This window comes from Corvus moneduloides, chromosome 8 (assembly GCF_009650955.1).
Source record: "Corvus moneduloides isolate bCorMon1 chromosome 8, bCorMon1.pri, whole genome shotgun sequence".
Taxonomy (NCBI): Eukaryota; Metazoa; Chordata; class Aves; order Passeriformes; family Corvidae; genus Corvus; species Corvus moneduloides.
In genome coordinates, this window is record NC_045483.1 from 6,974,086 (window position 1) to 6,998,758 (window position 24,673).

Consider the following 24,673-nt stretch of genomic DNA (forward strand, 5'->3'; position numbering starts at 1 on the left):
ATTCCCTTCAGTTGTGTTAAAGCAAGGAACAGTTTGGCTTTTATGTAAAGAACTTATTTCAGCCCAGAGCATACCCACAGGTTGCTAATCTTCAGTGCTGATGTTTCTTCTTCTATTATTTACATCCCCCATCTCCCTCCCATCACCCTGTGAGAGCTGGCAGAATGCACTCAATTTAAAAAAAAGAACAAAACAGCACAGCTTTTTTTTTTTTTACTAGAAAATTAGTGCTCCAACACAAAATAAGTTGCTTTCCATCTCCACCACTGCACGGAGAATCTAAAGCCTTGCTGAGGGGTTGATGTCCTTCAGGACAGGATGTTCTGGGAGAGGAAAGGTCGCCCAGAGAGATACAAAGAGCAGCGTGCTTCAGTCTGGGGAACCTCAGGAGAAACTGAGAAAAGGTCCCCAGGAGCAGTAGGTCTGTGTAGCAGTAGATCCCCAGCACTTCTGTGAGGTTTTATCAGTGAGGATGAGCTTCCTCTGGCAGCAGAGGAGACACAGCACCCTTGTCCAGCAGAATGCTGAGGGGGATGAGGCAGGATTACATGGGGACAGAAATGAATTTGTTTCTGTTACCTGCCCCCTTTCCTCTTGCTTGAAGTTATTTTGAATCAGGCTGAAAGCAGGGGAATTCTTCAACAAGTTTTGGCACATTCACTCCTCAAGCTACTCTAAAAATTCTGTCTATAGAGAGGTACCCACAGACTTAACCTCTGCTTCCCAAACCAGCAAAAACCCACCCAAAACAACACACACCACCAGTCTTACAGCTGCAGAGTTTTAGGTATGAGTAGCTTTTATTGGTAGCAAGGATTTGGGCATCCAAATATGCTGTTAGCAAGCAGTCAGAGTCTGCAGAACATCCTCTCTCACAGTCTCAGAACCACAGAAACGGTACCTGAGGATAAAACAAATGCAAGCACCTTGAGCTGTCAGCAGTTGTTGAAATTACACAAGTGGATTTATTTTGATGTTAACCTGATTTGTCATTTGACACAACTGAACAGAGCAAACTCTGAGCTTCTAAATTTGAAATATTGCTGCTGGGGAAATCATTGATGGCCTGTATTTGTTCTGCTTCATTGCCTGCCTTACTTTAATTTTACAGTTTTTGGGGTTTTTCCCAGGTTTTGTGCTACCATCTCTATACAGATGGCCACAACTACTTGTGCAAAGGCCACAAGTCAGTAGAAGGGTGAGTTCCTTTTTACAGGAATGTCAGTAATGTGCTTTGGCATTAGAAACTACAACCAGACTTAGGAGCTGTGCTTTAAGTTTCAAGTGGTGCTGGGCTGTGACCATTTCACTTTGCTTGAAACTGTTTCCACCTCCCATTTTGTCTTTTAAGTGATGGAATTTTAACTGTGCCTTTGTAGTTAGGTCTAAAATTTACACTGTAGCTCCTGTTCTAGATACCAAATAATGGTGCGGATAAAATAAAATAACTGATCAAGAAAATGAAGGAATTAATATTTAAAAGTCCAGGCAAATTAGTAAAACTGGATCTTGCTGCTATAATCTGAACATCCAAGCCATATTTTACAAAGTCTAGAGAAATCAATTTTAGCCTTTTTCCCTCAGCTTTATACATAGCCTTTCAGTGCAGGCTCCAAGTGTTAGTGCTCCTCATTGGAAGGCTGGTTTATTATCAGAATCCTCTTTAGTCAATCATGACAACAGGGGTCATCAATATCGGTGGAATACTTTGCTGGTTCCAGCTGATGGCAAACCAGACCCACAAATAGCCTGTTTTTGTGGACTGTGGGAGCTTGGCAAGAATGATGCTGACAATCCAAGCCAGCATTAATTTTTCTCACCCAAGGGGTTATACAGAAAGTTTGCTCTTCTAAAGCCTGGAAACATTTTCACTTTTTCTTTGAGGTTATTTAAGGCAAAGGGTTGAAGTAGTAGTAAGATGAACTATGGATGAATAGTGTCTTGAAAGGAAGGAAAGAAAAGGTTTTCTTGAGGATCTTTTCCTTTTAATGCCTTAAATAACTTTTCTTGTGAAAAGGCTTCCACTCCACTTTTAATTTTGCCACCTATGTTCTCAAGTAACTTTCAAGATTTTCCCAATGAATATACTTACTCTGTTCTATTTTGTCCAACTTCTACTGTGATAGTTGCAGCTCCCAGTTTAGGAAAAGTTGGGTTTATCCAGTTGTTGTTCCAGAGAAATTTAACCTTGGTAACTTTTCCTACATTAACTTCTGCATCAATATAAGCTGTGTAAGTGTTGTCTGGTTTGAGGGTACCCCTGTGAAAAACAGCATTTTATGGATGTGAGGCATGGCAGCATTTACTGTTAATTACCAGTCCTGTCAAAGGCTCTGCTGTGGTGGCAAGAGGGTAGAAATTCAGCAGAGAGACACTGTTTATCTTATTCTACCGTAGCAACACTATTGCCAGATTTCTGATGAAATTCATCCCAAATCGCTGTTTTTCAGAGGCAGCAAAGGCAGGTGGGCCTGATCTGCTGCCTGTTTCTCTCTTCATAAGATCAATTTAAACAGAATTATTAGCTACAAACACAAATTAAGGGTTCTAGAAGAAAAAATTCCTTTCTGTTGACTCTTTGACTTACTTGGTGATCTGGTACTGCCTTGTGTTCCCACCACTGCCATACAGGGCAACATTTACATATCCTTTTACTTTGCTCTTTCCAGAGAGGGTCACGGTTACTTTGTACCTCCAAACTGCACAGAAGAAATGCAGTGACTTAGATTGTACCCAGGGAGAAACAGTCTCTAAAATACCAGATGCTAGGGGTTTTTATTTTTCCTGTCTGTACAGGTTAGTTGAGAGCAGAAGATACAAAACATCAGTGAATCAAATCTGTCATTATGTCCTAATGAGATCAACATGAGAAATGGAAGACATTTGTGTTACTTTCTGGGAGAGAAAAAAGAGAAAACTAGTCCATGCCTTGGTAAACACGATATAAATCTCAGCATTTTGACCATTAAGGTTTTCATACACAGTGAAGCTGGAAGTAAGGGGGTGTTAGGGATAAATAAGGATACAGACAGAATCTAAGCAGCATGAAAAAGTCCTGAAGCTCCAGGAAAATAATTTTTGTGGGTGGGAACTTCCTTTTAGTGTGCAATTAGCAAAAGGAGCTCAAGAAGATTCGGATTTGTGTTTACAAAGGCCACTTAAGCACTGTGTTGTGAGAGCTGGTGTCTAGGATAACCGAGGTTGTAAAGGAGGTTGTCTTGTCCATCCAGTTCTGAAACCAGGCCAGCTGTGACCAGCTTGTTCTTGGCCTTTGTCAAATGGAGTTTTTGGCATCTCCAATGATGGAGATTTCCCAGCTTCCCTGGGCCCCTCTTCTTGCATTTAGCCACTGCCTTTGTGGCTGTGATTCTCATACTGCTAAACAAGAATTTCCCTTGCTGCAACTTCTGTGCATTGTCTCTCCTCCCTTCTCCTTGCACCTTGCAATCCACTAAACATCTCAGTAACCTCCACTAGACTCTAGAGTTTGTCACCAACTTTCTTGTACTGTAGGGGCCCAAACTGGCATTAGTGGTGGAGCAAAAGAGAAAAAAGCGTGAAGAACTGAAGAGACACTGCACTGTGATGAGATCTGTTCATCTGCTAATGTTAATTGCTCAACAGGAAAATAAAATTTTTACGAAGAGTATGTAGCAATGGAAGCATTCAAAACTCACGAGGAAAATCCCTGGCCTCTCCAGTGTTCAGGTAAAGTTTCAGGACATCTGATTTAATTTTGTCCTTGAATTTGTCTGCGTAGTGACCCATATTTGGGCATCCCTCTTCTGGGCATGGGAAACAGTTTCCCTAGTGAAAGCAAAGGTATCTATTGATAACATTATCCAGTCAGCCAAGGAAAAGAAAAAAAAATTAGTCAATGGATTTATTTTTAATATACCCACATCTGGCCCTATACCACAGCAAGAAATTCTGAGTAACCCTTGCCATAACTTGAGAAAGGTCATAGAAGTGACCCAGCTCTTAGAGTGTAGCTCCCTGTCTGCTGGTGTGGGACAAAGAAGGGCTTCCTGACCTTGGCCCAAAAAACACTGCTCTGTCCCTGGGGCCGTCTTCAGTCACCAAAGTGCTTTGATCACAGACTGACCCCATCAGGTTATCGCGTGTTATTTTATTTCTTGTTGCTTCAAAAATCAGGAACTTAAGCTGTGCTTGAAAGCTCACCTGAGGGCTCCTTGCTCTTTGATAAAGACATCTGGCCCTTACAGGGACAGTCTCTCCTCCTCACCTCTTCCCCGCCTGGATGCAGCAGAGGAGTCTGGGGAAGCCACGATAACCACAGTAATGCCTCAGGGCTGCCACACCAGCACAGAGCCAGGGCTCTCCCTGGCTGTTATTGCCTTTTCCTACCTTGACCCATGCCATCTGCACAAGCTGTGGCACTTTAGGCTGTCTGACACTTCTCTTATAGGTGCACTCACTGGGTGCGAGCTAGCATAAATAAATTGACTTTCAGATGCATAGGTAAGGGCCACTGTTTTCAATAGCGTCCATCCCGAAGCTCTGAGAAATACTTACTGATTGAAAAAGATCATATGAAGCACAAGGATAGCCTAAAAACCCGTCAGGGTAGATGATACTGTCCGAGTAATACTTGTAACTCCGCAAGTGATTGCAAGCCACGAAGTCCCGAGTTCCTGTGAAAAGATGCCAGGTTAGTTCTTCTTTTCTGTTACCATTCAAGGAAAGAAACCCATGTCATTGAGATGCATCATTCCTCCTCCAAATCTCGTCACAATTCTTGGAGTATCAAACAGGAGGTTGGAACCGTACTTGCTTCTGATGCACTCATGCCCTAAGGAATGTCACTGGCTCAACAGGTATAAAATGCAAACTTGAAATGCTTTGTGGAGACCAACTGTGCAGCTCAGCCCAGCCCCTGTCCCTCAAAAAACACTTATTCAAGCGATCTGACCGAGTTTAACAATAGAAACGAGAGCTGCCTGAAGCAGGTCTTTTGTAGGCAACAGTTTCATTACCATAACAAAAGGAAACCAAATGAAAAGTATTTAACAGTGAACTTCCTAGGGCAGTGCTGATTTGCTCCAGCTGAGGGCTTCAAAACAAAATTATTATTATTTGGGGGGTGCTTAAGAAAGGGAGACTCTTAAAATTAAAATAATGAATATATTATTTTCCTTTGTGTTGCCTGTATTTTCCTGACTTTAGGTTAAAAAGAAGACCATATACAACGCCGTTATTTCTTTGTGTTTTAATTCCCCATTATTGATAACAAGTTTATTCTATCAAAAAAAAAAAGGGGGGGGCGGGGAGAATGAAAAAGTAATGTCTCCAGCTGCACTGAATAAAACCTGGAGTAAAAGGCTAGTTATCACAAATCAGTTAATGGATTCCCAGAGTTAAATTGTTTGCAGTAGTGTAAGAAAGAGCTCAGATAATGTACTGAAAAATCTCCACAGCAGAAATCTTCGGGTTTTTTCTTTATCTTTTTTTAAACTTACGTGCAATCTAATTTTAGAAAGACGCATAGGAATTCTCTGATACTTCGAGATTTTGTTAGAACCACGTAAAACAACAAAGAACAGCGTATCTGAGTAACTGCGTGCCAATGCCAATCTTTTTTTAGCTGCCTAAAAATAGGCACAATGACATCACTTCAATGCAACTCAGATTGTAATCGTAACTTAACAAGGAATTGAATTAATTGCTCTATCTCAGAAGAATTTCAGCTGAAGACACTCTCAGAGGAGTAGCTGTGAACATCTTTGCCCAATTCCACCAGTGCTGCTGCTGGGCGATCAGGCACAAAACACAATGTGTTGTTACAGACCCTCCAAAATCTTTTGGCACAGCTCCAGCAACTTTTGTTTCTGCTATTAGATCCTTTGGAGGAAACACATTTTCCAGCGGCAAACCCTTGTCTTGTTTATTTTTTAATAAGCTCTGGCAAAGTGGTGTGCTTTGAGCATATTAACAGTTTCACTGCAGTCTGCAGCTGCCGTTGCTGGTGGATACACCAAAAGCTGATGTAAAACACCTGAATTAAGAAAAGATAAGTGGCTACACCTTGAATTCCCCTGAATTCGTAATGCAAACAACACACTTACCTTCCCAGATGCCATCGAGATCTACGATCTGAGAAACAGGGTTCTTCCCACACCCAGGCATCTGCTCTCCTCCGTTTGGAAAAAAGTCAATGTGTCCTATGGCTGGCCTTATGCCAAAACCTGAAGCATTTGAAACAGGGGTAAGCATGTTTTAAATTAATGTTGTCTCATACCTGTAGTTGCTGGCTTAAAGTCTGCCTGTGCAAGGTGTTTTAGGACAGGAGCTGTTGGTGACTAAAGTGGTGTATTTGTTCTGTGTCTGTGACACAGCACAACAGCCTTGGTGGACAACCAGAACACTTAAGGGCATAAATAATTCATATCAGTACTGTAGAGCTCCATACTCACCTAAGTTAGGGATTGTGGGAGCTGAGTCTGTGTGGATAATGTCAACAAAGTCTGCATCAGATTTATCCAGTCTGACTTCAATCGGGGTGCCTTGGAAATAAGGTTGTGCAGGGTCCAGTCCTGAGAGAAAAAGAGTAGTGTTATGTATTTAATAAAAAATAAAGAGATGTAGCTGTAGAATCATTTTACATGGCACTGATTGATTACATATAATGAATACCACTTAATATAGTTGCTTATGGTTCCTTATATCTAAGTAACACAGGCATTAAAATGAGGATGTGTGCTCTCTCTTACCAAGTGGCTTTTCTCCCAGGAAGTCACCTGCAGGAAGCTTATTAAATTTTACTGCTTTACATACTTACAGCAATATTGAATCCTAACACTTGGAATTAACTTTTTTTTTTAATTGAACTTCTCTTTAATAAAATTGCTTGAACTGAGGTTACTGTGTCTGCATCCCAAGTAACTGATCCATCTGCGTGGTTTCTAGAGTCCCTTGCTTGAGAGTCCTCAAAGAGGAATTTCTGCTGATAGCACCCCACCTGCTTGAAGGTGTTGAAACCTGCCTATCTACTTCTGGCTCCAGTCAGATTTTGGGAAAAACATCTGGTTTTGAAGCAACAAACTTTGCTTTTGAACCTAGCAGAAAATGGAATTAATTTGCTTCCCATTGCTCCAGCAATTTCAGGTGCTTGTAAAGTCTTGCAAATGGCACAATTTTTGCTACCTTATACTTGCATCTCTTCTTGTCCCTGGGCAGCACATTTTGGGTTTGCTTTTAAACTAAATTTTGTAGACTATTAATCCAAGGTTCACCAAGCCTGAAATCCCTGAGGAAAAGTAACAACTGAAAAGGGTTGTGTTAATAATATCCAAAATTGTCTTTTATGCATGAAAGGCCACTCTGCTTAATGCACAAGGCCCTTGGCATTGCCTGTGTGATAAATAAGGAGACCAAACCCACGGCTTTAACCTCTGGAATTGCTGAACATATTGAAAAATCCCTTTGCTGTGTAACACACGTGCAAACAAAATAATCATCACTCTTTTCCTGCACTTCCCACAGCCCTGCTCCTTGGGGCACTGTGTGAAGGGGCTGAGTTCTACAATATTCCAATTACCCCTGACTACGCTGCAGCCCACAGATGCAATCATAAAGTGAGTAGCAGCATTTTGTTCGGTGGCTTTAGTGCGAGTGTGGCTGCAGTCACTGACCAGTTATTCTTCCAATGCCCGGGCGCCTCCGGCCGGCCTCGCCAGCAGCGTGTGCTCCCAGGCTGTGGCCAATGATGTGAACATCAGCTGGAGAGTATCCATATTCATCCTGCCAAAACAACAATAAATAAACATTGCCATGTCTGTTTGCATCAGCAACAGGGAAGACTTAAAAGGGGGTGAAAATCTATTTTCAGTTTGCCTGCTGACTCAGGAGCTTCTACAGGATTTCAGCGTCTGTCTGCCAGTTACTTCTGTAACTTCAACACATTTCCCAAACCTCCTTATTCAGTTGCTGCCCTTGCTTGGAGGTTGTTATAAGTCCAGAGAGCTTTGTCAAGAGTCCTGAGAGGCTTTGTATCCTTGCAGAGGGCCCCTTAAGGGTCACAGAATGCTTGTCTGGCTTGCAAGAGTCAGCCAGGCAGGAATTCTTATTTACACCTGGCAGGTTAAGCACCATGCACAGCTGGGGAGGGCTGAGAGGAGAGATGCCTTCAGCCTTTTTGGACAGGAATTCAGTAGCTGCAATGCAGATATGGAGAGGGAGAGGTGGGTCAGAGCACTGCTAGAACCACCACACTCTCTGGTTTTAGTTATAGTCCTTTTATGGGAAATGTGTGTTGAAAGTAATTAGATTAAGAGAAGGCTTCAAACAAAGCTTCACTTCCCATGTGAAGCTGGCTGCAAAAGGGGGCATGTGGCACCTCCTGTAGGTTTGGGCATTGTCCACCCTGGCTTTCCCTGGGGCAGCTGGTGGATCCTGCTTGTTCCCAGCCAGTGCTGCCAGCTGGTTTTCTGGTGTTCTTGTGAGCTCTTTGGTAGATTTTAGTAGGTTCTGTCTCCACAAAAAAGCAGTTTGCCATATCCATTATCTCTGCACATTTAAAATTTTACTCTGCTTTTGTTAACATCTACAGAGTAACTCTTTGGCTGTACCAAGAGAATGCCTTGTAGAATTTCCTCTCCCTAAGCTGGCAGGCCCTGCTGTTATCACACAGTCCTCTCGTTTTAAAAGAAGGTTTGTTTTCACCACAACTGATTGTGGAGTAGAGGACAATATTTTCTGCTGGTTACATCCACATTCGTGAACGTTCCAGAGCTGTATTTCTTTCAAATCAGCATTATAGCTATAGCTTTGGAAACAGCAGACTCTTACCATGAGAACATTTACAAAATAAGCGATTTCAGCTCCCACGACACGGACGTTGTTCGATGCCTGCGTGTACTGACACCTTGCACCTCTCTTCCAGTTCACACAGATGCAGTTCACATCTTCCACAGTAAGCATCCTCTGTTTTGTAAAACAAAAGTAAAAACCATGGTAAATACAGTGTGGAATTGGTTCATGTTGCTCATTGTGGCTCAACTACTAAATGTTGTGTGAACCGGTATGAGAATGTTTTGAAAACCAAAGCTGTAGCATGGATGTGTGCTCAGAGGGGTTTCTGTGATCATACAATGCTGAAATAGGGTGATATGTAATGTAGTAATCATTTCAAATACCCAGAGCAGTATTTTTTACAGAAGAGAAAGCAATATCAAGAATGAAACTCTCAATTTTTATTTTCAGTCAAACTTGGTATGTAGCACTAAATAAGACCTCTACTTGTGCACCTATTCATTTCAGTGATTTAAAAGTACTGCTTTAACTCAAATTCAATTAGAATACTTTTGACTGTAAAAGTCAAGAGTGGTTTTCTGATGCAGATTTGTAAGAAAGAGAATGTGTTTTTATAAGAGGGTGCTTGGTGTTCATTTCAGGTTTATGGCTTTATTTGGAAATATGCATATGCAGGCAGAGATTTTGCCACAGAATCAGAGGCTTTTCTGTGCTCCACTGAGCTGGATTGTATTTTGCTTTAGCAGCTGAAGTTTATGGCAACAACTGACAAAGAATGAAAAGGGCAATAAAAGTGTCTGTGACCATGCCTGAAGTGGTAAAAATCAATATGCAGATAGGATTATTGCTTAATAGGAGGGAAAGCAAGTAAGAGATACACACAGGAGGATTGATGTATTCACAATCCCCTTTGCTCCACTCCTTATTGAAAAGATTCACTGAGACCAACTTGTTTCTAAATATAAATAAACCAGAGTATTGTGATAAAACACAGGCTACCGTAATAGATAAAGAATTTAAGGACTTACCTCATGCCTCTACATCCTGGAAAATGGATCAAATGGATTTAAGGGACAAGCTGAAGAAAATTGTGAGCTATCTCATTGATTGTGAATCTGCAGTAAAAAACCCTCTATTTTAAGAGTGCAAAATGTAAGACAGAAAATTATAAAAACGTCATTCTGCTTCTGACTCTTTAAAGAAATTATTAACTAACAAATCCAGCAATCATCCATCATTTTTCTTTTGATCTAGTATCAAAGAGAAGCAGCCAATGGGGATGCAATAAATGTGAAATACCTTGATTCTAGTTTCACGTTGTTACTCATAGTGTTCTCATAAGTAAAATAGGAATACATAATTTTAAAAAGTTGTAGTTGTGTTAATGGTTGAAAAACCTTATCCCCAAAGTGCCACCAACTGGTATTTTGCTCTGTGCTGTATGACTAGGGGCTTTCATTAGCTACAGCTGCAATATAAACATGTTTGGAGGACTTGAGAAAACCTCAAGCTGGAATTGCACTTTGCATAAGGACAGGGTTAAGAAATAATTTGTGGAATTAGCACAAAAATCAATAAAGCAGAGTGCTTTACTACATTCAGTGCTCATAGCAAGTCCTAGATTGAAAGCTGTGTTCAAAATGCTCCCCTTGAGGTCCCCTTTGGATGTACATTTGTACATCTTTATTGCTTTTGGTAATGGCCAGCCCGTGTGCTCAGCCTCAGCACCCACGTGGCAGCCCAAACCTTTCTGATAGACCTTCCACATCTGGAAACCTGTCTCTTGGCTGTAGAAACAGGATGCAGGAGCTATGAGTCTGCACTTATTTCTGGAATCACCCCAATCCTATCCAGTATCTTCCTCCAGGGTTTGTGTTCTTTTTACCAAGAAAAAGGGTATTTACTGAGTCAAATCTTCCTGTCACTCACTTCACTAAAGAGAAAAACTGAATGCATTTTACCTCATGCCTTTCTTCAAGGTGCAAAGCTACATATTCAGTTTGGTAACAATCTGAAAATGTGACCTATTTTTTCTCTTTCTTATCACTACAATACCATGAGAAAAATTGGTTAGAAATAGAGAAAACAGGCAATTTATATGAATGTTTTTATAAATGCAAACTAAGGGTGTCCCTGTGGTACCTACCTTGCACATGTCTGACAGCCAGTTTTCTTCTCCATTGTCTACAAATCCATGTACAATAAATTTGGTCCTCCTGCTTGCGTTAAAATTTGAGTACTCGATTGTTGACTTGTCAACTGCAGAGACTTCCTACATTAATGTGGATTTTAAAATAATAAATTAGCATAGATAGTAACTTAATAAACCTTTAAATCTGCTTTCTTAAAATCTGATTTTCTTAAATAGGTTTTCAAAATTGCAAAGACCTGAACTATGGTTATCTGTGCAGGTGTTTAGAAGTTATGCAATGTTGAACTCATCTGCAAGAGTTCACATGAAGGCTTATGGTCTGTATCTGCATTCAAAGCAAGCTTTGGAACCTGTCTTAGAGCAGACAAGACTTCAGTGTGTTTTGATTTTATCTGTGGAAAAAAATTACCCCAAAATGCTCAGTTTCCCAGTAGTTCTCAGTGGGGACCCTGCCAAGGAGCTGGAAGAGGTGGTCTTTTGAATAAGGTAGAAGTTTGGCCATTTTTAACACTTTTCAGGAACACAGCAGGAGTCTGTGTTTATTTACGATTTTTGCATGTGGTTCACTAATGTTTAAACCACTACAGCTCTTACTTGGAAGTCATCAGTGTTTTCTCTTGTGTACAGGAGGAAGTGAATGTCTATGCTCTCTGGTTTCCACGGTAATTTATAGACTGGCCTTTCCGTAGTTCCAGACCATGGCACATCATCTGTGAAGCATCCAAGCCTTTCAAAGCAAACTTCATCGCCTGTAGCATGAAGATCAGATCAATAATACGTGAACAGGCAGAGCAGTGGAATGGTCAGAACTCAGAGCGTGGCTTCTCTGGGGGTCTCTTGGTTCCTTGAAAATCCCACAGCTTACAGAAAGCCCAGACCAGCAGTTGCCCTTTCCTAGATCTTGAGAGGCTGCAGGTTACCCCGAGGAAAGAAGCCACCCTATTGTTCATCAACAAAGTCTTCAGAGGCATTCCTCTGTGCTATCCTGTTCAATACCTTGGATATCTTCCCCCAGCTGTTGCTTTGCCCAAGGCAGAGACAGCTGATGAGTTTCTCCTAATGCCAGGCCAAAATATTGCAGATGATCAGCAATAAATTGAGGCTGTGCTGAACAGCTGACTGTATGTGAGAAGTCTTTTACCACAGAAGTGTCTTCTGCTGAATACAAAGCTATGCCCTCATTAGACTGCCTCCACCCCCTGCCCCTGGCTTCTTTTCCATTTCCACCACTAAGAAGAGTACAAGAAATAATTCCCTATATTTAATAGAGCAGTATCTTTGTTCTGAGATAGGAAACATCAGCTTTTCTTGCTCAGTCCTTGGGTAGGATTCCCAGAGTGGAGAAGAAAGACAACACGCACGCTCACATCTCACCATCCTTGTGTGGGAAAGTGAACCACATTAACCTCAATCAGGAAGTTTTAAGGCAGCAGGGTGTAGAATAATACCTAGAAAATAGGTGGAAAATACAGCAGCAGAGAAAGGCAATACGAACACTAACCCCATATGCTTACCTTCTGCTGCACTGAGCAGAAACAGGGCAAGAATCCAAATTCCAAGCATCTGGAACAGTAGAAAGAGAAGCAGCTAGGATTTGCTAACCCACTTGTTTAGCAAGTAGCAGACTCAGCCCTCTGGTGCTGAATATTCTCAAGGTGAACAGAGTGCCTGTTGTTTCTACAGGATGTATCCCTGACTGCTGTGTGTGCCAGACAGATATGAGTCAGGTTTGTGTTTGCTTGCTCCACGGGAGATTGGAGGGCCATAAATACACTAAAGCACAGCTTAAATCCAGGGTAATTTTTTTCCTGTTGAGGCTACACTTCTAATCAGATGTATAGGAGCTACTTTAGAATTAGCATGAAGACTAGAGAACATGAGCTGCCATTCCCCTTCACACTCCTGTGCTGTGAGAAGCCACAGACCTGACAAGGTACAAGGAAAAACCCCCAGAACTGAACTACTCACGATGCAGCCTTGAAGCTCCTGGAATTAATGTGTAGATTTTGCATGTACTTTTTATAGTCTGCTTTGTCCTTGGAAATGTTCCTAGAAAGATAGGAATATTTATTTCAGATTATAGTTTACAGCTAAGCTGGAAAACAACTTTAATGGTTGGTTTCTCTGATAGCTCCAAAATCCATGGACGTAGATTTCTTGAATCAGTGAGCTGGAGCCCACAATAGGATTGGAGCTGGCTGGTAATTCCCAGGCAGCAACTCATCAGGAGTGGGACATTAAAGAGAATTGTATAGATCTGCGTGTCTTGGCTTGGCTGGGAAGGCTTTAATTTTCAGTGTTGTATAGTTGGGGTGTAGGACCTCTACTGGGGGAGTTAGTAGGGAGCCACATCATTTCTAAATGCCCTTCCTTGCCCTGCGTCAAGTGACTTCAGATGTGAAATGCTCCTGTGTTTTCTGGGTCTGTTATCCCTTTTGGGAAACTCTCAGTGGACTTGGTATATTCTTTTCATAGTGAAAGAGTTCGACTTCCTGGTATCCCTTTAATTTCCTTGCTGAAATAAATAGACGTAGAAGGACAGTTGTGTAACCCTTGGGATCCTTTCTATACTAGCCATGTAACCCCAGCTTTGAGAAAAGTCTTTGAGTCACGAACTGAGAGCAAACACACTGGAAATGTATACAAATACCATAAAAAATTCCTCCAGACATTGGGATATGGCTGGAATTCTGCAAAGCTCCATAGATTGTTCTAGTAGGAACATCAACTAAAAGGTGAAAAACAGCCTGTGCAAAGCCACAGGACTAGGTCTGGGAACCCCTTGGACCTGTTTAGGAGAAGGCTGTAAGTGAGCTCAGGAAGAAATGAGACCTGAGATGACTCCACTTATAGAGCTTTGTCAGCTTGGCTCTGCTTTATGGCCTTGTATGTTTGCAGAGTTGATGTTCCCTAATCTCCACCTCTGGGAATGACCAAATGGATACCAGGTGTTCCACTGCTATCATCTGTGCTAATGGAGTTTATTTCTTTAAACAGTAGCTAAATTTTGTTTTTTATTAAGATACCACCTTAGATATGGATTTAGAGCTCAGTGCTCTTGTCTTTAGCTGAAGTGGGATTTTGGTGTGTAAATAGGTTTGTGTCAGTGGAATCAGTACATGCCCCAGTGCACTGACAAGCTTTAACACTTGTTCAAAATGAGGAAGGAACAGTCTTCCCTCTTCAATTTAAGAGCTGGTGGAAAAGAATTGTGTTAGGATTTTATCAGTTAGTCTGCTGCTCTTTTTCAAAACTGTAATAACATGGGTCAGACAGAATAAATGGACAATTCCTTAGGCCATGGCTAGTTGGATTTCAGCTGCTTGTTTCTCTGTTGGGAGGGCTGGGATGCAGGTCCCTCAGTATGATGCAGGCTGCTCTGTGCCTGGAGGAGCTGCTCTGCTCCTTGGGGCCTCACAGCTGGGAGCTTTGGGAGAAGGATGGGTTTTGATTTTTAAAAAAAGTGATAAATTAAGGCACAACTATGTTTCTGCAATCCTGAAGAAGGTGTAGTCTGGAATAGGAAGCAGGCAGAGAGGACTGGATTTCTGGTGGTGCAGGATGCTGTGGCTCTCTCCTGGGACACTGTGGAGCTTCCCAGCATTGTTCACATTTTCCTTGCCACGTGTCAAGTCCCCAGGAGACTTGCAGGACTCAGAACTGCAGGTCTCTCTGGCTGAACCTCAGACTTGTGTTTAATTATGCTTTTAATTTTTTACAGGCTTGTGTTTATTCAAAGATACAACAGGGTTGGGGTTTTTCTTAAAAAAAAAATTCATTCAGAAGTCTATACCCATAAATGTGTTCCCATGGTATTTCTACCCCTATTTCTTAGAAATTTATCTGCCCAAGTGCTCATACATCATTTGTCAAACATGGGGAAAATGGGAGTGAATAAATTATTAACTCTTTCTTCCTATTCATTAGATCAGACCTTGGATTTTATACTTAGAAAAACATCTGCTGCCTCGATCTCTTACAGCTGCAGGAGGATCACTCATGCCATGCTTTGCAGAGCAGTAGTGTTTATTTCATTGTGAAATGGTCAGCCCCAGGGTTTGCAAAGCCTGGTTACTCAGAGTTTCTCTCCAGGATTGTCAGTGATCACTGCAAAGGTTCTTGTTGGAAATTAAACAGTAGCCATGAGCTGGGATTCAGTGTTTAGTTCCTTCCAAAGTGGGGAGCACTTGAGGTTTGCCTTATCTGCGTTTTCCAAGCAGGTGCAGGTACAAAGGACTGTGCTCACCTGCCGCAGGAATAACCTGGTCTTGTGCTTCTCCTGCCTCATCCCAGAGTGTCTTCTGAGGGCAGTGCTCTTGTGTGGGGCTGGAAAGCTCTGAGCAGCAGCACAGGCTGCAGAAAGGAGGTTTTTGGGGCCCTTGTTGGCTGCAGGGGTGTTCTGAGGACATGTGTTGCCTCGAGAGTGTTAGATAACATCCCAGATTTTCTATCTGTCAGTGTGGTGGGACTCAGTTCTTGCCTTGAGGAACTGGTCAGATGAGACTGCAGTGCCATAAATGGATTTTAGCACACGTTATTTCTGGTGGCTCCATAGTTACAAGCACAATAAACGTGGCTCAAACACGAGAAATACGGACAAGTGTGTTTGCAAAGAACTGAAAAAACCAAATGGAACAACAATTTTATTTTTTTTAAGTTTGCTTTAATTGCACTGTTGCCAAGATTTCCATGCACAAGACTGAGGGTTTACTCAGCTGGTTGTACAGACCTTGGTGACCTCTAGCAAGGTGTAAGTAACTGAGGAACTCCATATGCCACAGTTCCACGGCCACAAAAAGTTGACCTGGGAAGAAAAAAATGCTTGAATCAAGATTTATTTCTTTTCACCCAATGAAAAATGAAAGGGTGTCAGCTGTTGCCTTGAGGGCTGTTAGTCCAACCCATAATCCCATTTAAGGCTTCCTAAAAGCCTGCTGCAAAGATTATTAGCATCTGTACATTAACAGTAACAAGGTGAATTTCCTTCTTTTGGGGACCAGCTGTAAAATTTGAGGTTTAATAGGCTTTATCTTAGTTTGTAATTGTTTTGCTGTGGAAAAGCCATACATTTCAAATTATTCACTGCCATATTCTTTTCCAGACAGTTATTCCCTGGTGTGTAGTCAAACATCTGATTTTCTGTCCAAAGTGTAATACTTGTCCTTTTTGAGATTCACATTGTTAATTACAAACCATGTGTTTAATTTAAGACCATTTTTCCATCTTTTCTCACAGGGTATTTCACTTGCCTTTTGACCTCTAAATGGGATATATTTACCTATGTCCATCTGCTCCATGTATTATATTGACTGATTCTGCTCCCAGTCTTGCCCAGAGCAGAGAGAATATGGCTTTATTCCAGAGAAATTCAATTTTTGTAGTATTTTTGGGGTTGATTTCAACATCAAGATATTTTGTGTAAACTTCGTCCTGAGAGAGATCTCCACTGTGAACAGAATGAAAACGGAAACATCAGGTTTAAAAGCTCAGAGATCACTGAAATAAATCACATTCTCCACAAATTTTCAGCTTTTCCCTTTTTTACAACAGAAATTTGCATTTTTGCTGTTCTTTGTAAGAGCACAGGTCACTGGAGCAGGGCTCTGAACAAGGAAAGGATGAAAGCCATCACTGAACACTTTAAATGTGCCCAAGGCAGGAGGCCATGGGGAGATGACAAGAGTGAGACTGGGGCTGTCCCCAGAGCCCATGTGAGCTGAGTTTGAAGGGATTGCTGCAGGGATCACTCACCTGGAGCTCAGAAACACAGAACTCATGGAAATGGAAGTGTCTTCCACTTCCTTTTTACAACCATCCATCTGCCCTCATGGCTCTTACTTATGTAGTAACTTCTTTCATATCTGATGCTAAGCAGAATATTTGCAATGCAGGATTAGTGTTCACACTGCTTAAATATGTGGCAAATGTGTAGATTAATGTTAGCAGCATTAAATGCTATAGGGAAATATTAATTTAACTTACTTGGCAATTTCATATTCTTTTGCGTGCCCCAGTGTGTCATAGAAAACCAGGTTTATGTCTCCCCTTGTTTTCTTTACACCAGACAGTTTGATAAATACTTTTTGTCTCCAAGCTGCATAAATAAAAGCAAAAATAAATCCAAATTACCATTGGTGAGCATGAATTTTGATAAGTAATGTAGCATTTTCATTAGCTATTCTCCACTTACCAGCAAAAGGTTCATCTGCTGCTGTATTTAAAAAATACTTTTGGTTTTCCCTCTTCAATTTTTCTGGGAATCTGTCAGCATAGTGCCCCATCATTGGACATCCCTCCAGTGGACATGGGAAACAGTCTCCCTAGGGAAAGTAAGAGCATCAGTTAATGAGGAATATTTTTTTTTCATGCTAGCCATGATGAAATTAAGGCTCAAGATTCTGTTCTGATCTTGCAAAGCTGCGGCAGTGCTGTATGTTTTCATAACTTAACACCAAAACCTGATAAACTTGTTTTAGATAACAGCTCCTGCACCCAAGAGGGTGCAGAATGAGTAGGTTTGATACCTGTGCATGATAATAGTCTGAAACTTGCTAGTTCAAGTATTTTTCAGTTAGATTCTAGTGCAAAATATAGGCCAGTTTTACCCTCCTAGTGGAAGGGAACTTGCCTGCATTCACAAATGGGGGAAACTGAAAGGAGCATCATTCCAAAGTGCATGTATTCACAGTGCCCAATGTGAATTAGAGAGCAGCCAAGGATTCTGGAGGCTCTAAATGTAGGAATTAGTAGGATAGATCTATCTAACTTATATTCCCTTTGCATAAAGGTTTGGGGTGAGAATTCCACGAGCTTTCATTTTTTTCCCCCACTATTTTGGTGACATCATTTATGTTTCAGGATTCCTTTTCCAGAGCGGAACAGTTGACTGGAACTGCTGTGTGCTGTGCTTCCTCCTGCCCAGCCACACCATGGGACCTCAGCCACCAGCATCCAAGTGCTATCCGCTGCAGAGACCTGGACTATTTTCTTTACACCTTAGCCCTTTCCTGGGCTGAAATACTTACTTCATTGAAGGATTTGTACAAGTCACAGGGATATGCGAGGAATCCAGTGGGATAGAGGATACTTGCAAAATAAAACTCGTGGCTGCGTGAGTGGTGGCACCCTGCAAACACTGTAGCGTCTGTTGGAAAAAAGTTTGTGAGCTTAGGTGAAATAACCTCCTGTTATCCTCTACAAGAGTTGCACTTGTCTCAACATGGAAACAGCTGAGACACAGAACAGAACAGCAGCATGGGCTTGTAATAATTTCTTTTTGGTCTGGATTTCTAGTTGCAGGAGAAGTTGCTGTTCTGTTTGTGTATTATGTGGAGAATGGTGTACCATTACCACAAGATTTCAAGTGAGATGCGTTGGTCTGCTATGATGCAATAGTCCCTTTTACAGAAGACAGTTATATATACATATATATATGTGTGTGTGTGTGTGAGATGTCACAGCAAGATGACATTCATTACAGTTTTTAAGGGCTTAACAGCACATGGAGAACCCACCAAACTGTCCAAAATCTCTTAAGAGAGAAGTCTCAGGTACAGAGGTGAGGCATGTGCAGTCCCTGGAAACACCTGAGTGCTTTTAACTAATTCATGCCTTAGAAGTGTTGGATGCTCTTCACAGCATCTGCAAGAAACCAGAGGTGGTGCTGTCATGCTGCTGATTTGGCCTATCTCAGCCTGGAAAGTCTCCTGCTGGGGTTGTTGGACCTGCAGACGCCCTGTTTCCTGCCTTTTTGGGATTTGCATCCAATTTCAAATTACAGAAGGGAAGCTTAGGCATGTGTGACACCTGCTCTCCCCAGAGCATTCTCTGTGGGCCACTGTTCTGTTCCAGACTTTATTGTTTCTTACTTCCTTTTTAACTTAGGAGTAAACAGGCAAAAAGCAGTTTTGTTTTCCTGTTTTCTCCCAAACAGATGGCAATTTTCACTGTTCATGTTTCAGAATTGAACAAAAATAAAGTACAATGCATGTTGGAATTGTATGTTTACCTGCAATGATGGCTTCAAAATCACTTTGTTTCATCTCTGGAATTAAATCAGTGCATCCAGGCATCACAGTTCCTCCGTTTGGGTAAAAGTCCAGGTGCCCAGTGGTGTTATATATTCCAAACCCTAAAATATCCATGGGGAGCTGTCAGTGCCTTGGTGCCATGCCCATCCCTGCAGGTACCTACTGGCACAGGAGCACTTACCTGCCACAGGAAAGTGAGCAGCATTGCTGTGAATAACATCCACAAAGTTTGCATCTGAAGGATCCAGTCTCACCTCAGGAGGAGTACCTTCAAAATAGGGCCCAGCAGGGTCTAAACCTAAAAAAACCCCCGCATTTATTGGTTGAGGGAGGAGAGAAATACTGCATTTGTTAATATGTGTTTTGCCAACTTACGATATCAGATGTTTAGTTTTGTGAAAGGCAAGCCCAATAATGATGTGAATTCCAAGCCAAACTGTAAAAAATATTCAATGGTATGGTTTTGTGAACCTTTCTGAAGACTTATTCCAACATAAGTAGAATATTTTTTCAATAGATTTTATAATGGCATATAATTACTTTGAAGGAGGCATTTCATGATCTCTGAGCTTATTACTGGCCTGCAAAGATTTACAAATAGGGAAAACTAAGGGTTCTTGTTGCCTTGTCTTTGTGTGGGGCTTGCTGTAACCCAGTGAATGATGGTGATGTTACAAACATGTTAGCTACGCTTGTCCTTTCACTAAAGAGCTCTTAAGTAGAGGAAGAAGACGTAGAAATTACCCTATGAGAACCATAAATTTTGCCTGCTCTCATGACAGGTATCTCCACCACTGCCAATAATTTAATTCCAATCTACAGCCCAGCGTGTTGCAAGGTTTTTTCCTTTAAACACATGCTGTTAGCTCTGCATCTGGGTGAGCAGCCTACCTGTTATCCGTCTGATGCCTCGGATCCTTCTTCCCGCCTCTCCTGCAGTGTGTGCTCCCAGACTGTGGCCAATTAAATGGATTTCATAAGGGGAGTACCCGAACATTTTCTGATCATTAAAGTGGTGGTGGTAGGAGATAAGAACACAGGCTTTGAATAACAAGGAAAGAGAAGGTCTGACATTATGGGCCTCTGGGAACATCTTAGACTCACTTTCTGCATAGCAAACAGGGTGTGTGAGTTCCTTGAGTTAATTGCTGTTTAAATTACACTAAGAATTGACAGAAAAATGATCCCATCTGGAATTTTACATGCATAGTGATGAAGGATTCACTGTTGTAGGGTTGCAGCATATGCTTGCTGTATTCCATTATCTTGGGTGAACAAAATGTAAACCATCTTTCCCATTTGGATCAATGTCTAATGCCATCTTCCATAAAAATGATCTTATTTTTTCTTTATTTATTCTACTTTGCAGCCCTTTTTTTTGTCACATATCTGTTCTCCATGTCTATTTAGAATATGTGATCATATCATGAATAAGATTTTCACTGCCAAGCCCAGGTGGGGTGACATCCATTCTCCTCTTTGCCAGGTCTCACCTGTACAAGACCAGCACTGCTGAGATATTACACTTGCACTGAAGGTGGAAAGGGAGATAAAGGAGACACATTTCATTGGGTTTTGTAGGAACCACAACCAACAAGGCTGCTAATTGCTTGAGTTTTTACATTAGGTTTTGTAATGTTCATACCAAAATTAAAGCAGATCTGGAGAACGGGCCTGTCTGCCTTTACTGTTAGATGGCAGATTCCTCTGAAAATATTTTACTGCAGTGTTTCCATTTACAATGCAGCTTAACCTTTCCTACAGTCAAACTCCAGAAGTTTGCAAATTAGGGAAAAGAAAAGGAAGTCTAAGCATCATTTATGCATTTTTGTAAGGGAAAAAATGGTGCCCTAGACTGCAAATGATGCAGTAACAGAGATAGTAAATGAGAAACTGAACCCATTTCCCAATGGCCTGATATTTACACATACAGGAGAAAGATCCAGAAGCCAAATATGTGAGTCTAGGTATGATTTTTCTAGGAAGGAACAGTAGATTTTACCCCAGCAGAATCTGGGAAAGTGTTCTTTGATTCTCAGGCGCTGGCAAGGTTGGCACTTTGCCTCGTGGGCTCTGAAATACCTCTTGCTGCACTTTAAGATCAGCAACTCCAACCAAGATCAAGTCCAGTGCCAGGCAACATTCTGGTTTTCAGCTGCTCCAAGTACTCGAGAGTCTTTCTGAAATCGGTGGGAGATGCTGATGATGACTTTGCAAACGAGCAGAGCTGCACTCTGTGTGTAAATGTGAGCACCTGCCTTTGGGAACATGAGGCTCACAACCAGAAGGCAACTGGACAGTTTATTGTGCCTGTAGACAGCAAACCTGGGATTATCAATTAAGGCAGCTGCGCTAAGCTGAGATATTAATGCGCTTCTGGCACGTGTGTATAATGCTGGGAAACCCCTGTAAGCGCTGAACTCGCCTCTTTTCTATGGAATGCTGGCTTGCCTGTAACATCATATGGAAATGTTGCCACCTACTGGTCTCTAATTAATCTTCTTAGCCTCATTTGTGTCGTTTGCGGCTGTGAGAAGGCCGCACAGGGCTGATAATTAGTATAATTAGCTGGATCTCAACTGTACAGCCCTGCCTGACCCTACTGGGCAAGGTTCAAACCCAAAGCAGCAGCGTCACAACCCCACTGCGTCCACTGAGGGATTGCAGGTGGTAAAGCAGGGTTTTTTACCTGTAGAGTTGTTATGAAATAAGCAACCTCAGCCCCCAGCACACGGATGTTGTTCACTGCACTGACGTAGGTGCCTTTTGCTCCCTCTTTCCAATCCACAGCAATGCAGTTGATGTTTTCCACTTCCAGTAACAGCTGATGTGAGAACGCACAAAGTATTTAAAGAAACAAAATAACAACCAGAGACTCAAATCAGAATAAGGATTAAAAGGTAACATAATAATCAAGTTTCTCATTCTTTACTAAATGGGACTCTTCACTGTAGCCTGCACCACACTGAAACATGCATCTTCCTACAAGACAGAATATAAGAAGCCAATCCTCAAAAAAATACCAATTATGAAAACTGTAATAAAAATATTTGACTTTATACACCATTTCTTTACATATTTAAAATAACTTGGAAAGGACATACAACTGCACAGTAGAGATTATGTGCAGTGTGTGCTTTCTTTGAGGGATGTTGGTAGTTTAACTGAATTGTAAGAAGTACACTTATTTACCAACTAGGTTTAAAACTGTGAAAGTTATGTCAGACTTAAAAAAATTTGGAGGAGAGCAGAAAGGTTCTATTTCAGCAAAGGAAGCATTGGTCACTTTGGTACTGGGCACAGTCTTGTAGAGATCAGTGATTTTTCCAGTGGAAGAATCATGTGTTAGTCTGCAGTTACAGCTTTCTGTGACTAAGGGTCACTTAAGGTTTCAGATAGAACAAGGAGTGGTAACAAAATTAGTCCACAAAAAACAGCTAAAGGTGAATGACAAGGAAAACAGAAGTGAAACAATAGTGCATTCTGGACTCTCTCCTCTCCTCTGGGGACCATAAATTTGTAGTGTAGAGAGCCAGAAAGAATTGCTGTTTCTTTTCAATTGAAAAAAAAAAAAAATTACTATTTCAGATTTAAAGTTTTCATGAATTTGTGAACAAAAGCAGTGCTGCAGATTTGTGAGTTAGTATCCAGTGAAGTCTTTTCCCAGCTTGGCCTTTTCCCTGCCAACACAGAAGCAGCAGCAAGTAGAGCAGATCTTGCTTGTCTGCCAGAGCCAAGGTACACTCTGCTGGTTTTGTGGGATCTTCTGCATTTCATATCTGAATTTTTTTTTTTCACTGAACTTTGTATCAAACAAAACCCAAAAAAGTTTGGTGGTGTTCTTGTGTTGGTTTGTTTGGGTTTTGTGGTTGTTTAGTTGGCTGTTTTTTATTTGTCTCTAAGAACAGAATAGTGGTGAACCAGAGTAGTATTTATAGACTGAAACTTGAGCTTTACAAGTCAGGAGGGCCTTTGGACTGAAGGAAGGTTCAGTTGCTGGTAATGGGAGCAGCAGTGAATTGGTGTCTAATCCCATATCCAGACATGAGTGTAGAGGCTGGGGACAGCTCTGTTCTGTTATTGCTTTTATTGATCTGCAGGGTTTGGGAATGGAAACTCTAGAGAAAAACGATGTCAGAGATGACCAAGGAGCCTTGACTATGCTGCATCTTCCTGAGGGGAAACATTTTGACTTTTGTAAAATTTAATTCTTGGTTTGCATGTTCTACTACCTCATGAACTGGAAAATGGATGGTGAATATTAACACCTAAAGGACACTGACAGAGCTGTTGGGAACCAGAGGATACTCTCTCATACCAAGCACATTTCTACCACCCAGCCTGTTTTTCCAGTGCTGCCAAATCCATGAATGATGAAGGAGGTTTCCCTATGTGAGGAAAAACGTGACTTTTGGATGGTCGAGGAGTTTATCGCCGAGATCACCTATATGTTAAAAAAAAGAAAAGGTTTTATGTATTCATACTTTCAAACATTTAAAAAAGTCAGCTAGGTCATACCCTTAGGACTAAAGGGACTCTACTCTGAAAGGACAAAGTCTGTGGTTTTTTGGGACTTGGGGACTCCTCTATCTCTTCTTTCTCAGTTCCACTGTTACTTCTGAAGTTGTGGCTGTGTGGTTTTGCTGCTCCCTTCTATTCTGCTTATTGCTTGAAGAACGCCCTTTTGCAGACTATGAAGCAACCTAAAAGTGCCACATTGTCACAGTGTGTCTCTTAGCCTGAGATGATGATTTTCTCCAGGGAGCAGCCCACCAGCACCACAATTCCCTCTCCAGCTTGTCCTTTTACTGACCTGACGTTTGGCTTCAATGTGCTGCTCTGCTTGTAAGCTGCAGCCTGTTTTTCTCATTAGCCACTCCAGAAAGGCTGGAAGGACTTCATGCAAGGACTGCATGCAGTAGGGGTGAAGCTGATCTTCACACATTGCTGCAAGCTACTCTTTATCTATTTTTCCTTGAGAATGTTATCTGTCTGTATTGTTCTCAAACAAATACAGGGGCGGTGATGTGAGCTCAGGGAGTTTGGGTGTGGAAGGGCTGTGTCCTAGATCATAGATATGCTTCAATTTAATGGAAAGTAGTTCAAGCGGTATTTTGATTTATTTTATCAACAACGGAAGTGCTGAGCAACCTGCTGCTGAGTGTATCCTATGTGATTCAACCTTCTTCAGAGACTTAAATACATGCAAAAGGTGCCATAACCTGTATCGTCATTCAGGAAAATACCAGTAAAGTTTTTGTGCCCTACAGTTCATTCAGAAAAAATTTTTTGTGCTTTACTCCAAAGTACATTCATTACCATACCTTCAAACTTCTGATTCTGACTTTTTGCCTATTTATGGTGACTGACACAGACTTTGTAACAAGCTCACAAACATTTTTGGATTCAGTCAGCTTTTGATGTTAAAAACAAATGTCACCTGTGAGTTGTTTCCTGTTTCCCTGGTGTAGAGAGAGAAGCTGATGTTCATCTCTTCTGGAGAATCAGGCAAACCTGTCAGAAGCCTCCCTGGTACCCCAGACCAGGGTGGGTCATCTGTAAAACAGCCAAGCCTGGGGTAGCAAACTTCTTTACCTAGAGCAGGAGAAACAGTTAGTTTATATGTATGATTCTCTTATGCTTGATGATGCATTTGAGACTACAACAGTCTGAAGAGCAAAAAAAAAAAAAAAGGATTTAATTTTATGACTGAATTTGA

General features: G+C 41.5%; 2 protein-coding genes across 2 annotated transcripts in view; both read right to left on the bottom strand.

The window, feature by feature from the left end:
- Positions 1–256: 256 nt before the first annotated feature.
- Positions 257–12,546, bottom strand: LOC116447337 (inactive pancreatic lipase-related protein 1-like). The gene is made up of 12 exons (XM_032116449.1): positions 12,439–12,546; positions 11,519–11,673; positions 10,919–11,044; positions 8,809–8,943; positions 7,653–7,761; positions 6,435–6,554; positions 6,087–6,206; positions 4,537–4,655; positions 3,678–3,807; positions 2,588–2,699; positions 2,093–2,260; positions 257–901 (listed from the first exon to the last, which is right to left on the bottom strand). Exons 1-12 carry the CDS (start codon positions 12,485–12,487, stop codon positions 838–840), a joined length of 1,407 nt encoding a protein of 468 aa, XP_031972340.1. The 5' UTR covers positions 12,488–12,546; the 3' UTR covers positions 257–837.
- A 3,006-nt stretch (positions 12,547–15,552) lies between these two features.
- LOC116447499 (pancreatic lipase-related protein 2-like) overlaps positions 15,553–24,673 on the bottom strand; it is a 35,232-nt gene continuing 26,111 nt past the window's right edge. Inside the window, exons 4-14 of the mRNA XM_032116739.1 lie at positions 24,395–24,549; positions 23,273–23,398; positions 21,644–21,778; positions 19,846–19,954; positions 19,136–19,252; positions 18,933–19,055; positions 17,950–18,068; positions 17,115–17,244; positions 16,907–17,018; positions 16,203–16,370; positions 15,553–15,728 (exon numbers count right to left, since the gene is read on the bottom strand). Coding sequence (XP_031972630.1) covers positions 15,665–15,728; positions 16,203–16,370; positions 16,907–17,018; positions 17,115–17,244; positions 17,950–18,068; positions 18,933–19,055; positions 19,136–19,252; positions 19,846–19,954; positions 21,644–21,778; positions 23,273–23,398; positions 24,395–24,549 — 1,358 coding nt within the window. The 3' untranslated portion in view covers positions 15,553–15,664. The remainder of the gene's footprint in view (positions 15,729–16,202; positions 16,371–16,906; positions 17,019–17,114; positions 17,245–17,949; positions 18,069–18,932; positions 19,056–19,135; positions 19,253–19,845; positions 19,955–21,643; positions 21,779–23,272; positions 23,399–24,394; positions 24,550–24,673) is intronic.

Excerpts from the sequence above, each read along its gene's own strand:
- LOC116447337 (XM_032116449.1), bottom strand. The coding sequence starts at position 12,487 with ATGCTTGGAATTTGGATTCTTGCCCTGTTTCTGCTCAGTGCAGCAGAA. Across the intron at positions 8,944-10,918 it reads GGCTGTCAGACATGTGCAAG|AGGATGCTTACTGTGGAAGA; the intron begins GTAGGTACCACA and ends TTTACAAAACAG. Across the intron at positions 6,555-7,652 it reads GGGCATTGGAAGAATAACTG|GACTGGACCCTGCACAACCT; the intron begins GTCAGTGACTGC and ends TTTTTCTCTCAG.